At 36.3% G+C, this 13,042-nt stretch overlaps 1 protein-coding gene across 1 annotated transcript; it reads right to left on the reverse strand.

The window, feature by feature from the left end:
- Positions 1-7,631: 7,631 nt before the first annotated feature.
- Positions 7,632-7,962, reverse strand: LOC134280952 (uncharacterized; the record flags this gene model as incomplete). Its single annotated transcript, XM_062763399.1, has 1 exon — positions 7,632-7,962. A coding segment is annotated over exon 1 (331 nt), but the record flags the coding sequence as incomplete, so codon positions are not given.
- Between the last annotated feature and the right edge of the window lie 5,080 nt (positions 7,963-13,042).

The following is a 13,042-nucleotide window of genomic DNA, read 5'->3' on the forward strand; positions in this document are numbered from 1 at the left end:
CGTAGCTGAGCTTACAATTTTTTGACCGGTCGGCAGGGGATCCTCACTCCTCCATGGCACCTGATCCCACCTCTGATGTTTTGGAGGTCCGTGTTTGCTCTACTCCTTTTTTGCATTGCTTTATGTTCTTTTTTTCTTGAATACTTTACGTTTTATCCATATGTTTCAAAGCATCATGAAGTACCGATATATGCAACTCGTGTCAACGTTATTAAATTCTTAATAATTGATGGTCGTGTGGAGCTTTTGTTTTTAAGATCGTTAAATAAAATTTTTAAAAAAAGGTTAAAGGTCCTTATTTATGTTTTTTTTCATTGTTATTGACAACAAGGTTGTTTATTGGAGAGAAAAAAAGAGTTCTTTATTTTCAATATCTGACTTGAAGACTGTGCTGGGTACCCCTACCATTGCCACATTCATATACCATTGAAAAGAAACTTTTTTGCTTTCATTAATTCTTCGTAATTGTCCAATATATATACAAAGTAGTTGAGCCTTACGTCTCGGGTTCGAATCCCATTGTGGTACGTGGAGACCGGTCCTTCGGAGGAGACCTATGAGCCGAGGTGTCGTGTCGCAGTAGGTCCTGGCACGAAAAAGATCCATCCTTTCTCAATGGTCCTGAGTATAGGACACAATTTGCAGCTATCCAGCGGCAAGTAGTGGCTTCTAAATATGATTGAAAAATTTCGAGAGGGACGTTAAACAACATTTACACAAAACAAAATATTTGCAAAGGTTCACCGACGGTCGTTAATTCGAAAGAAAAATTAAAACAATGCCTCAATAATTTTCGAAAAGCCCTTGTATAAACTCATCACCTGCATACGCAGTTTAAACATCTCAGTTTATTCGATATGCAAAAGCATGCTCTACGTATGAATAATATCTTTAACGAAGTATATTAATGACAAACAAGCTCATAAATAAGAATATCAGCAGTCTCGATTAAAATAATCATTTCGTAAGTTCTACGGTCAATACAATGACATTGTCATCATATACATTTTATCACTGAGTTAATTGCAGAATGACATTTATCACACCAATTGTTTGACAATTATGTACACACTGAAATGTAGATGGCTTTTTCCGTTATTTTTCCAATAATAACAAGGGGTAAACGGCGGGTTTAAGCAGAGATGCTCAGTCCTCATGGCACCTGATCCCGGCACTAATGTTTTCGAGGTCCGTGTTTACTCTGACCAAATTTGTTTTTTAATCATTTTCAAAATTGTTCTTGCATCTTACTTCTTTGGGAAAATGTTCTTTACTCAGATATGCTTAATTTTATGTCTGCTAATGTGTCTGTAAACACATACGCTGTTGTTGTTGATTGCTGCTACCCAAAGAAGATGAGTAATTTCATCATAACTGAGACTACATGGTTTGTTTATCCCGGCTTCTTGTGTCAGCAACACTGACAGGAAGTTGCCATCTTTGTCGATCATCTGAACCGTGTTCGAGTTTTGATCACAAACAAGTATGTGTGACAGCGCATCTATACATACTCCGTACGGTGATATTATTACTCCTGGTGCATCAATATGTAAATAAAATAAACGTTCGTGGGGATGTAAATTCTTGGGTAGGGGTGACCACGAACATTGGTCTCCACGAAAAATGTTGATTCCACAGTAAACAATCATGACATTTCTACGTATATCTAAAAGACTTGTTTCCCTTTTATAACATTTACTAGTGATTTTTTTACTGAAAAGTTAACCAACCACGTTCAATTATTTATCATGCCAAAAAAGTGGCATGAAAATTGACCAAGCCATAAACATTTTTTAAGTGCGTTAGTAGGGTTGATATAACGCATTTTGGAAAAAAAATTTATTCTTTCAAAGTGCGTAAACTTAGTCCCCGAACTAACGTACTTTGAACAAAATGTTAAAGTGAGTAATTTTTCAAAGTGCGTTGTAACACTCCTCCTCTGTAAAGAAACTCAAGGCGAGCAGTTTATACATCTTTGTTTAATAGACCTTATTCTAATTTGATAGAAAGCGTGATGACGCAATAATGCGATGACGTTGATGCAATGGTTTCAAAATAAAATAAATGTGTGCAAAATAGGAATTTACCAGGTGAGATAATAATTTCATTGGTGTAGTCTGTACCATAGTTAGTTGATAGGGCAGAGGTCAATAAAATATTCAATAAATTCATTTTTTGCGATAGATATTTTAAAGATATTCATAAATAATAAATTGATGAATTTTTCTGTTCATAATGCATAGGTAAACCATAGGTAAAACCAGGTAAATCCTAGCAAAACATACTGCACACCTATTGCTCCATACCTAAGTATCAAATGTGTTCAAGATGAGAACATACTGATACACTGCTGGGTAGGGATCAATCGTTATTTCCCGATCATGACAAGGAGCATACGGCGAGTTTTCGTGACATTAGGGCTAATGTGTAATATACTGCTTCAAGACTGAATGATATTGAGGTGTTTGCTATTCATCGTATATACAAACAGTAATTCTCCTTAGGCCATTCCAAGCTTTTCCCTCTTTAGCTTCCACCCGTCTTTCAAAAACCTAACTACCTATTCGCAAAAAGCACATAAACCCAAAAAATAAAATAAAACACAGACTTTTAAGTCATTTAAATAATGCTATTCAAATGATTTATCATTAAGTAAAACCCATTTTCTCATAGAAATACCTATTCTCCAGAAAAATCAAGTTACTAAATGCTGAGAATATGCCTAATTTGACATTTTGTAGACAAATAGTAAGGGAAATTGAGAGAATTTATTGATTTTGATCAGGATATTCAATTTTAGAACTCCTGGTTTTGTTTGTTTTTTCACAGATTGGGTGTTAAAAACCAAGGTGCACGCGGACGCTAAACATAGAAAAAAACTTGAAATGGCATTATTCTAAAATTATTTTACCTACCATTTGTATGAAAGCCGGAAAGGTTCATTTCTAAAAAGATAAAAACTATTTAACTCGTTATAACGAGATAGTTATCTCGTTATAAAGAGTTAATTATCTCGTTATAACGAGTTAGTTTTCTCGTTATAACGACTTAACTATCTCGTTATAACGAGTTAATGTTCAGAAGCCATTAAATTCTTACGTAGCTGAGCTTACAATTTTTTGACCGGTCGGCAGGGGATCCTCACTCCTCCATGGCACCTGATCCCACCTCTGATGTTTTGGAGGTCCGTGTTTGCTCTACTCCTTTTTTGCATTGCTTTATGTTCTTTTTTTCTTGAATACTTTACGTTTTATCCATATGTTTCAAAGCATCATGAAGTACCGATATATGCAACTCGTGTCAACGTTATTAAATTCTTAATAATTGATGGTCGTGTGGAGCTTTTGTTTTTAAGATCGTTAAATAAAATTTTTAAAAAAAGGTTAAAGGTCCTTATTAATGTTTTTTTTTCATTGTTATTGACAACAAGGTTGTTTATTGGAGAGAAAAAAAGAGTTCTTTATTTTCAATATCTGACTTGAGGACTGTGCTGGGTACCCCTACCATTGCCACATTCATATACCATTGAAAAGAAACTTTTTTGCTTTCATTAATTCTTCGTAATTGTCCAATATATATACAAAGTAGTTGAGCCTTACGTCTCGGGTTCGAATCCCATTGTGGTACGTGGAGACCGGTCCTTCGGAGGAGACCTATGAGCCGAGGTGTCGTGTCGCAGTAGGTCCTGGCACGAAAAAGATCCATCCTTTCTCAATGGTCCTGAGTATAGGACACAATTTGCAGCTATCCAGCGGCAAGTAGTGGCTTCTAAATATGATTGAAAAATTTCGAGAGGGACGTTAAACAACATTCACACAAAACAAAATATTTGCAAAGGTTCACCGACGGTCGTTAATTCGAAAGAAAAATTAAAACAATGCCTCAATAATTTTCGAAAAGCCCTTGTATAAACTCATCACCTGCATACGCAGTTTAAACATCTCAGTTTATTCGATATACAAAAGCATGCTCTACGTATGAATAATATCTTTAACGAAGTATATTAATGACAAACAAGCTCATAAATAAGAATATCAGCAGTCTCGATTAAAATAATCATTTCGTAAGTTCTACGGTCAATACAATGACATTGTCATCATATACATTTTATCACTGAGTTAATTGCAGAATGACATTCATCACACCAATTGTTTGACAATTATGTACACACTGAAATGTAGATGGCTTTTTCCGTTATTTTTCCAATAATAACAAGGGGTAAACGGCGGGTTTAAGCAGAGATGCTCAGTCCTCATGGCACCTGATCCCGGCACTAATGTTTTCGAGGTCCGTGTTTACTCTGACCAAATTTGTTTTTTAATCATTTTCAAAATTGTTCTTGCATCTTACTTCTTTGGGAAAATGTTCTTTACTCAGATATGCTTAATTTTATGTCTGCTAATGTGTCTGTAAACACATACGCTGTTGTTGTTGATTGCTGCTACCCAAAGAAGATGAGTAATTTCATCATAACTGAGACTACATGGTTTGTTTATCCCGGCTTCTTGTGTCAGCAACACTGACAGGAAGTTGCCATCTTTGTCGATCATCTGAACCGTGTTCGAGTTTTGATCACAAACAAGTATGTGTGACAGCGCATCTATACATACTCCGTACGGTGATATTATTACTCCTGGTGCATCAATATGTAAATAAAATAAACGTTCGTGGGGATGTAAATTCTTGGGTAGGGGTGACCACGAACATTGGTCTCCACGAAAAATGTTGATTCCACAGTAAACAATCATGACATTTCTACGTATATCTAAAAGACTTGTTTCCCTTTTATAACATTTACTAGTGATTTTTTTACTGAAAAGTTAACCAACCACGTTCAATTATTTATCATGCCAAAAAAGTGGCATGAAAATTGACCAAGCCATAAACATTTTTTAAGTGCGTTAGTAGGGTTGATATAACGCATTTTGGAAAAAAAATTTATTCTTTCAAAGTGCGTAAACTTAGTCCCCGAACTAACGTACTTTGAACAAAATGTTAAAGTGAGTAATTTTTCAAAGTGCGTTGTAACACTCCTCCTCTGTAAAGAAACTCAAGGCGAGCAGTTTATACATCTTTGTTTAATAGACCTTATTCTAATTTGATAGAAAGCGTGATGACGCAATAATGCGATGACGTTGATGCAATGGTTTCAAAATAAAATAAATGTGTGCAAAATAGGAATTTACCAGGTGAGATAATAATTTCATTGGTGTAGTCTGTACCATAGTTAGTTGATAGGGCAGAGGTCAATAAAATATTCAATAAATTCATTTTTTGCGATAGATATTTTAAAGATATTCATAAATAATAAATTGATGAATTTTTCTGTTCATAATGCATAGGTAAACCATAGGTAAAACCAGGTAAATCCTAGCAAAACATACTGCACACCTATTGCTCCATACCTAAGTATCAAATGTGTTCAAGATGAGAACATACTGATACACTGCTGGGTAGGGATCAATCGTTATTTCCCGATCATGACAAGGAGCATACGGCGAGTTTTCGTGACATTAGGGCTAATGTGTAATATACTGCTTCAAGACTGAATGATATTGAGGTGTTTGCTATTCATCGTATATACAAACAGTAATTCTCCTTAGGCCATTCCAAGCTTTTCCCTCTTTAGCTTCCACCCGTCTTTCAAAAACCTAACTACCTATTCGCAAAAAGCACATAAACCCAAAAAATAAAATAAAACACAGACTTTTAAGTCATTTAAATAATGCTATTCAAATGATTTATCATTAAGTAAAACCCATTTTCTCATAGAAATACCTATTCTCCAGAAAAATCAAGTTACTAAATGCTGAGAATATGCCTAATTTGACATTTTGTAGACAAATAGTAAGGGAAATTGAGAGAATTTATTGATTTTGATCAGGATATTCAATTTTAGAACTCCTGGTTTTGTTTGTTTTTTCACAGATTGGGTGTTAAAAACCAAGGTGCACGCGGACGCTAAACATAGAAAAAAACTTGAAATGGCATTATTCTAAAATTATTTTACCTACCATTTGTATGAAAGCCGGAAAGGTTCATTTCTAAAAAGATAAAAACTATTTAACTCGTTATAACGAGATAGTTATCTCGTTATAAAGAGTTAATTATCTCGTTATAACGAGTTAGTTTTCTCGTTATAACGACTTAACTATCTCGTTATAACGAGTTAATGTTCAGAAGCCATTAAATTCTTACGTAGCTGAGCTTACAATTTTTTGACCGGTCGGCAGGGGATCCTCACTCCTCCATGGCACCTGATCCCACCTCTGATGTTTTGGAGGTCCGTGTTTGCTCTACTCCTTTTTTGCATTGCTTTATGTTCTTTTTTTCTTGAATACTTTACGTTTTATCCATATGTTTCAAAGCATCATGAAGTACCGATATATGCAACTCGTGTCAACGTTATTAAATTCTTAATAATTGATGGTCGTGTGGAGCTTTTGTTTTTAAGATCGTTAAATAAAATTTTTAAAAAAGGTTAAAGGTCCTTATTTATGTTTTTAATCATTGTTATTGACAACAAGGTTGTTTATTGGAGAGAAAAAAAGAGTTCTTTATTTTCAATATCTGACTTGAGGACTGTGCTGGGTACCCCTACCATTGCCACATTCATATACCATTGAAAAGAAACTTTTTTGCTTTCATTAATTCTTCGTAATTGTCCAATATATATACAAAGTAGTTGAGCCTTACGTCTCGGGTTCGAATCCCATTGTGGTACGTGGAGACCGGTCCTTCGGAGGAGACCTATGAGCCGAGGTGTCGTGTCGCAGTAGGTCCTGGCACGAAAAAGATCCATCCTTTCTCAATGGTCCTGAGTATAGGACACAATTTGCAGCTATCCAGCGGCAAGTAGTGGCTTCTAAATATGATTGAAAAATTTCGAGAGGGACGTTAAACAACATTCACACAAAACAAAATATTTGCAAAGGTTCACCGACGGTCGTTAATTCGAAAGAAAAATTAAAACAATGCCTCAATAATTTTCGAAAAGCCCTTGTATAAACTCATCACCTGCATACGCAGTTTAAACATCTCAGTTTATTCGATATACAAAAGCATGCTCTACGTATGAATAATATCTTTAACGAAGTATATTAATGACAAACAAGCTCATAAATAAGAATATCAGCAGTCTCGATTAAAATAATCATTTCGTAAGTTCTACGGTCAATACAATGACATTGTCATCATATACATTTTATCACTGAGTTAATTGCAGAATGACATTTATCACACCAATTGTTTGACAATTATGTACACACTGAAATGTAGATGGCTTTTTCCGTTATTTTTCCAATAATAACAAGGGGTAAACGGCGGGTTTAAGCAGAGATGCTCAGTCCTCATGGCACCTGATCCCGGCACTAATGTTTTCGAGGTCCGTGTTTACTCTGACCAAATTTGTTTTTTAATCATTTTCAAAATTGTTCTTGCATCTCACTTCTTTGGGAAAATGTTCTTTACTCAGATATGCTTAATTTTATGTCTGCTAATGTGCCTGTAAACACACACGCTGTTGGTGTTGATTGATGCTACCCACAGAAGATGATTAATTTCATCATAACTGAGACTACATGGTTTGTTTATCCCGTCTTCTTGTGTTAGTAACACTGACAGAAAGTTACCATCTTTGTCGATCATCTGAACCGTGTTCGAGTTTTGATCACAAACAAGTATGTGTGACAGCGCATCTATACATACTCCGTACGGTGATATTATTACTCCTGTTTCAGGACCTGTGTAGGAGAAACGATGTCTTCCTTCATAGTCTACCACCACTACGGCACGACGGAGAAAGTCAGACACAATAATATCTCCATTCAAGTTCTCTGTGATGTATCTAGGAAAACTGTAAATTCCGAGACCATTGCTGTTGTGTTGTATTGTCTGTATGTATTGACCAGTGTCGCTATACCGCACTACTTTCCCTTCTTGAAATGTGTCAGTATTCCACATCCCGACCAGAAGATCTCCATTGGAAGTGGAGCACTGAATACACTGTGGTTCCCAAGATTCGGTTTTCTTTACTAATGTCTTGGATCTGTTATCTTTAGATATTTTGATAATGTGATGATTCTTACGTATATAAATAAGGTCAGAGGTTATGTTCACGGTGTGAACTCCCCAATAACTACCTTATCTGGCACTTGACATAGGATGTCTCCTACAGTGTTTGTTAGGTTGAGGTTGTTAATATCACTGATCCATATTTCTTCTGGTGTCTTAATGGTTATATGTTTTACACAAATAACACCTTTTGCTGTGAAAGATCTTTGCAATATCGGTGAAGGCATCTGTTTTAGCAGGTATTTATTATTCACCTGTCTTTTTCCCGTCCCCATGATTTCTGCTCTTTTTATCATTTGGAAACTACTTAGAGTTATAATCAGATCCTCAAACTAGATTTCTTTTGTCAGTATAGGCAGGACGTGCTGGGTAAATTTAGGAGTGTTCTCCATTTTGGAAACAGAATTTTTTCAGGATCAATACAAATTTTACAGGTCCTTTTGCTGACTGTTCAAACTTATGTTGATATTTTCTCTAAACAGACGTGATGTGAGTTCATTTCCTTCTTAAATGTTTGAAATCTATGAAAGTAATTTCTATATCCGATTTTAGAATCTTGTACTTCTGTGTTAATGTTTCTTATCAGTTCCCGGGCTCTTTTTGACATTCCTGATTGACGGTTGTACATTTCTGCGTAACATATTTTGATTCCTATAAGGAGAAAACTGCTTACATAGAGGGTTTCACTTCTGATGTTGTGAAGAATTTCCATGTATTTAAAGCGGTTCATCTTATATGCTGTTCCTATGTCCGTTAATGTGTGTTTAAGGTGTTCTTTACATTTAAAACAGACAGGAAGTTTACAAAAATTACAGTAAAATGTATAAATTCTGTCTGGATATTTCGCACAGATATCTTAAATTTGGATGCATTCGTACTTCTCGCGGTAAATCACAACATCATGGTATATGGTTGTGAGGGTGTGGGTTATACACCCTGATGAACTTGCAAAAATCAAAAGAAGAACTACAAAATTTTAACAAAATTCAATCAAAAAAAATTAAAGAACAAATAAACAGAAATTTTCACATAGAAAATTAACCGAAAAATGTACAAAATAAAATAAATTGAAAATGTCTTTGTTAATTGGTATTGGTCCACGTCAGTCAGTGCGCATGTCCCTTGGTATGAATTGGTCCCGTTTGCCCTAGTCCTTCCGTAAGTGCGGAAATCCTTTAAGAATAAATTTTTGCAGTTTCCTTTTAGTATGGCTGCACGAAACAATGTTAATTGATAAAGGGCTGCGTGGTACACCGGGTTCCAGAGACAATGGTCCGAAGCCAGGCTCAACACTTTGAATGTCTTTCAATGAAATTAAATATTCAGAATTATTTCCAAATTCACAATATTTATAATTCTCAAACTTTCACAATGTTTAGTTCATATAATAACTTTATATCAGATAATGAAATGTTCAACGTGGGTCACCGCCCGGTGATATAACTTACAAAACTGGTTTGAGATATGTGTCATATGGGCCGCCATAGTTACGCTAAGGTCTCTGTCACACACCATAACATGATAAACCATTCACGGTAGCTCAGTCGGTAGAACGCTGGCTCCGTGATCGGGATGTCGTGAGTTCGAATCTCGGCTACGACTGACCTAGTCGTTAAAATGGGTAGCAACTGTTCCTTCGCACGATAAAGATCCCCCACTGCTCAATGGCCCTGATTGCCGAGTAAAGGTCAAAATTTGAAGCCCTTCACCGGCATACGGTGACATCTCCATATGAGTGAAAAATTCTCGAGAGGGATGTTAAACAATAAACAATCAATCAATCAATCATAACATAGAAATGGCTACCCTCTAATAAAGAATTTCAGTACCCGACAGTTTACATACTCTGTAACGTTCTGTAGAGAGAATTTTAGGCATGAAAACAATGCACAAGACCCATGTGGTTGTCTATAGATAGACCCCCTGGTAGCACTAAACGAACACATCTATCGGCTGATGTTTTTACCGGGTACTACACAGAACACGCTTTAACCGTACTATTTACAGTAAAACGAGGGGCTCCCCACACGGCTGCTATGTTACCATGGGAACTAAAGGAAATAAGGGGCTCCCCACAGATTTTTTTTTTGCAAATTACCGGAAGGGTGAAACAAGGGAATATATTTACAATGATAAACCACGCCAACAAATTAGCCAAAGGACGCGCGCATACGCCAGTGAAACGAACACAACAATAAGTTGACCGGGTCTAAAAACCAAATTGCGGAATTTTCCTTTCATTTTTCGTGTGAATGTATTGATTATAACAGTCTACTGTATAAATGCCTTTTTTAAAGTAAGATGGCAATTTAATAGATGGCTGGACGAGTAAACCAGTTGGTAACATCTAAGCGTTAGCGCTTCATAAAAAATATTCCTACGTGCAAGTCCTGTGTGATTTCTGCACCAATAATCTAGCCCTTTGCAGTCAACTAGTGATGAGTGTTTAATCAGGCATTATTAGAAAACATTTTTATGATGTCACATGACTTTGTTGATCATGTGATGAACACTTATGAATTCCTAACTGTTGCGCAAAATAGCATCGGCACAAGTGAAAAACAAAATTACAGAGAACAGTTTGTTACATAAGTCAATTACATGCAAAACAAAATTATTGTGAAAAGTTGTGAAAAGTGTGTTACATAAGTCGATTTAAAACAAATTTTGTGACGTCATCTTTTGTTAAACCTGGTTCAATAAATTTGTTATTGTCCTGCATCCCGTCCAATAAATTACCTGTAGGTGTCCAATAAGATTCAACTTATTGGACAGGTACAGGTAACGTTAAAATGAGAACAAAGGGCGAGGCAAATAAGTAAACAGCACTTAAAAGGCAATGACAAAACAAACAATTGATATTATGTGAACAATGAAGGAAATTAGTAGCGTTAAATGTTAATATTTCACAAAAAATCCTATTGAAAATGGCACAAATAATCAAGTGAGTTGAATGTCTCAGATTCATTATTGTAGACGCATCCGTGGCTCCGATCATAAATTTCGTAAATTCACGTTCATTGCTATATACTGGAGTAATAGATTCATTTCACAATCATTGATCCAATGGGCACAAAAGATAAACGAGAAGCATGCGTTTTCACGTCTTACACACAACCTTGGTCTTTTTGTTTATTGAAATATCTTTTTTTCCACATTTAGCACAAAATTTAGCTCACGCAATTCCAACGGAATCTGTAATTTTGTCCGGTGATTTATGACCATTTGTCCACCTATTCCCGTGTTGTTTGAGCGAGTGTCTATCGTTCTTTTAAGGAGTGATTTGAGTACCCCCGGTAAAATCCTTCCGAGTTCAAAACCTGCACAATAGAGAAAGTGTTGCATTTGTAACGTGTGCCCAGCCGAGCGGTCTATATATTCAATAGGGCACGTACCCGGTTACACCCGGGATTCCTGCAGTGCAATAATTTAGGCAAATGATTTGTATCTTGTCCACTAGGACACAAACTTAATCAATATATTTACGATGATTATTTCAGCAATTTACCTAATCAATATATTTACTACGATTCGCAGAACAAAATCAAGGGACAATTTGACTCCGGACCACTTGTCTCACCCCTAACCAATGTCCCGGACAACTGGCCTAACCAAGGGTCCAGGTTACTAAACCAAAGGTCTCTAATCAACATGCGTCTCCAGTTCACTTTGGCACTAGGGTACAGACTTATTCAGCCTTTATTTCTAATGCCAAAGCTACAGTGGTCGACCAGTCGACGCAACCTATACAAAAGGCTTATTCAGCCCAAAAGTAACCTGATTGTGAATCAGCTTATTCAGCGTTGTCACTTTATCTTATCACCCTTACTATTTTATTTCCCTTATCTGACCACTTCTTAGATCAGTCTGCTGCAGTGAACGTAACTGTACTGATTCCGAGATGGACTGACTGAATCTGTCAACACCCGCTATATATATAGCATAGGACTGGTCTATTTCATGGTAGGGGAGACAGGTCATTCCAAGTCAAAAACCCTAACATCCCTTGTTATACTGATTGGAATAACCCTGATTCATTACATCACCCACCCCTTAAAGTCATACGTCCCGTATGAAAACAACAACCATTCAAGGGTAACAAATATTTGTGTAGTTTTTTTTATAAATGCACAGAATATCTTTCTTAATGTCAACAATAATCAAACTTTAAAGCAATAGTTAACCATCTGTTCACAAAAAGATAACTTGATTTTAACGATCCATATGTTTTTCTAACACATTAGTTAATCCCTGACATAGTCTGACATCCATTTTGGTGGACGTCGTTTCCTTTTTGTGAGATCTGACGACCAAATATCGTTTTGATCACCTGATTCTATATTGGTTTCTGACCATGTTTCCTCCACTTGGTCACTAGTATTCCCTAAGTCGTTTCTTTCATCAGAGACTTTATTCTCATTTTCTAGACTTCTCTGTTCATCTAACTTAACAACTTTACTAGAAGTTGATTCTCCCCTCAGTAACTGAGGGTGCTGTTTTCTTATCCTGTCTACGTGTACGACCTGCTCTCGACCTTTTTGTCCACAATTAATCTTGTAGGTCAGATCAGAACATTTGCCTAGGATGGTATATGGACCATGCCAATACGAGGTCAATTTCCCTGATCTACCTATTTTGCGAACCGGAAAGTACACAAGAACATTATCACCGGGAGAAAACTTTTCAAAGCTAAGCTTTCTGTCATGATATGTCTTTTGACGACACATCTCTTGCTTAGTATTTTCCCGAACTATTCTGTGAGCTTCTTCCAAGCGTTCCTGTAATTCCCAAACCCATTGGCTTCTTGGAGTGACTTTCACTTCTCCTGGCAATTCGTACATTAGATCTAGGGGTGTACAGGTCTCTCTTCCTAACATTAAAAAGTTCGCTGTATAGCCTGTGGTCTCATGAACTGCAGAACGATAGGCCTGCATAACGTATGGGAGAGATTCATCCCAGTCAGTCTGGT

This window comes from Saccostrea cucullata, unplaced genomic scaffold (genome assembly GCF_032062105.1).
Source record: "Saccostrea cucullata isolate Sc308-1 unplaced genomic scaffold, CSIRO_AGI_Scuc_v1 ctg5385, whole genome shotgun sequence".
NCBI classification, from domain to species: domain Eukaryota; kingdom Metazoa; phylum Mollusca; class Bivalvia; order Ostreida; family Ostreidae; genus Saccostrea; species Saccostrea cuccullata.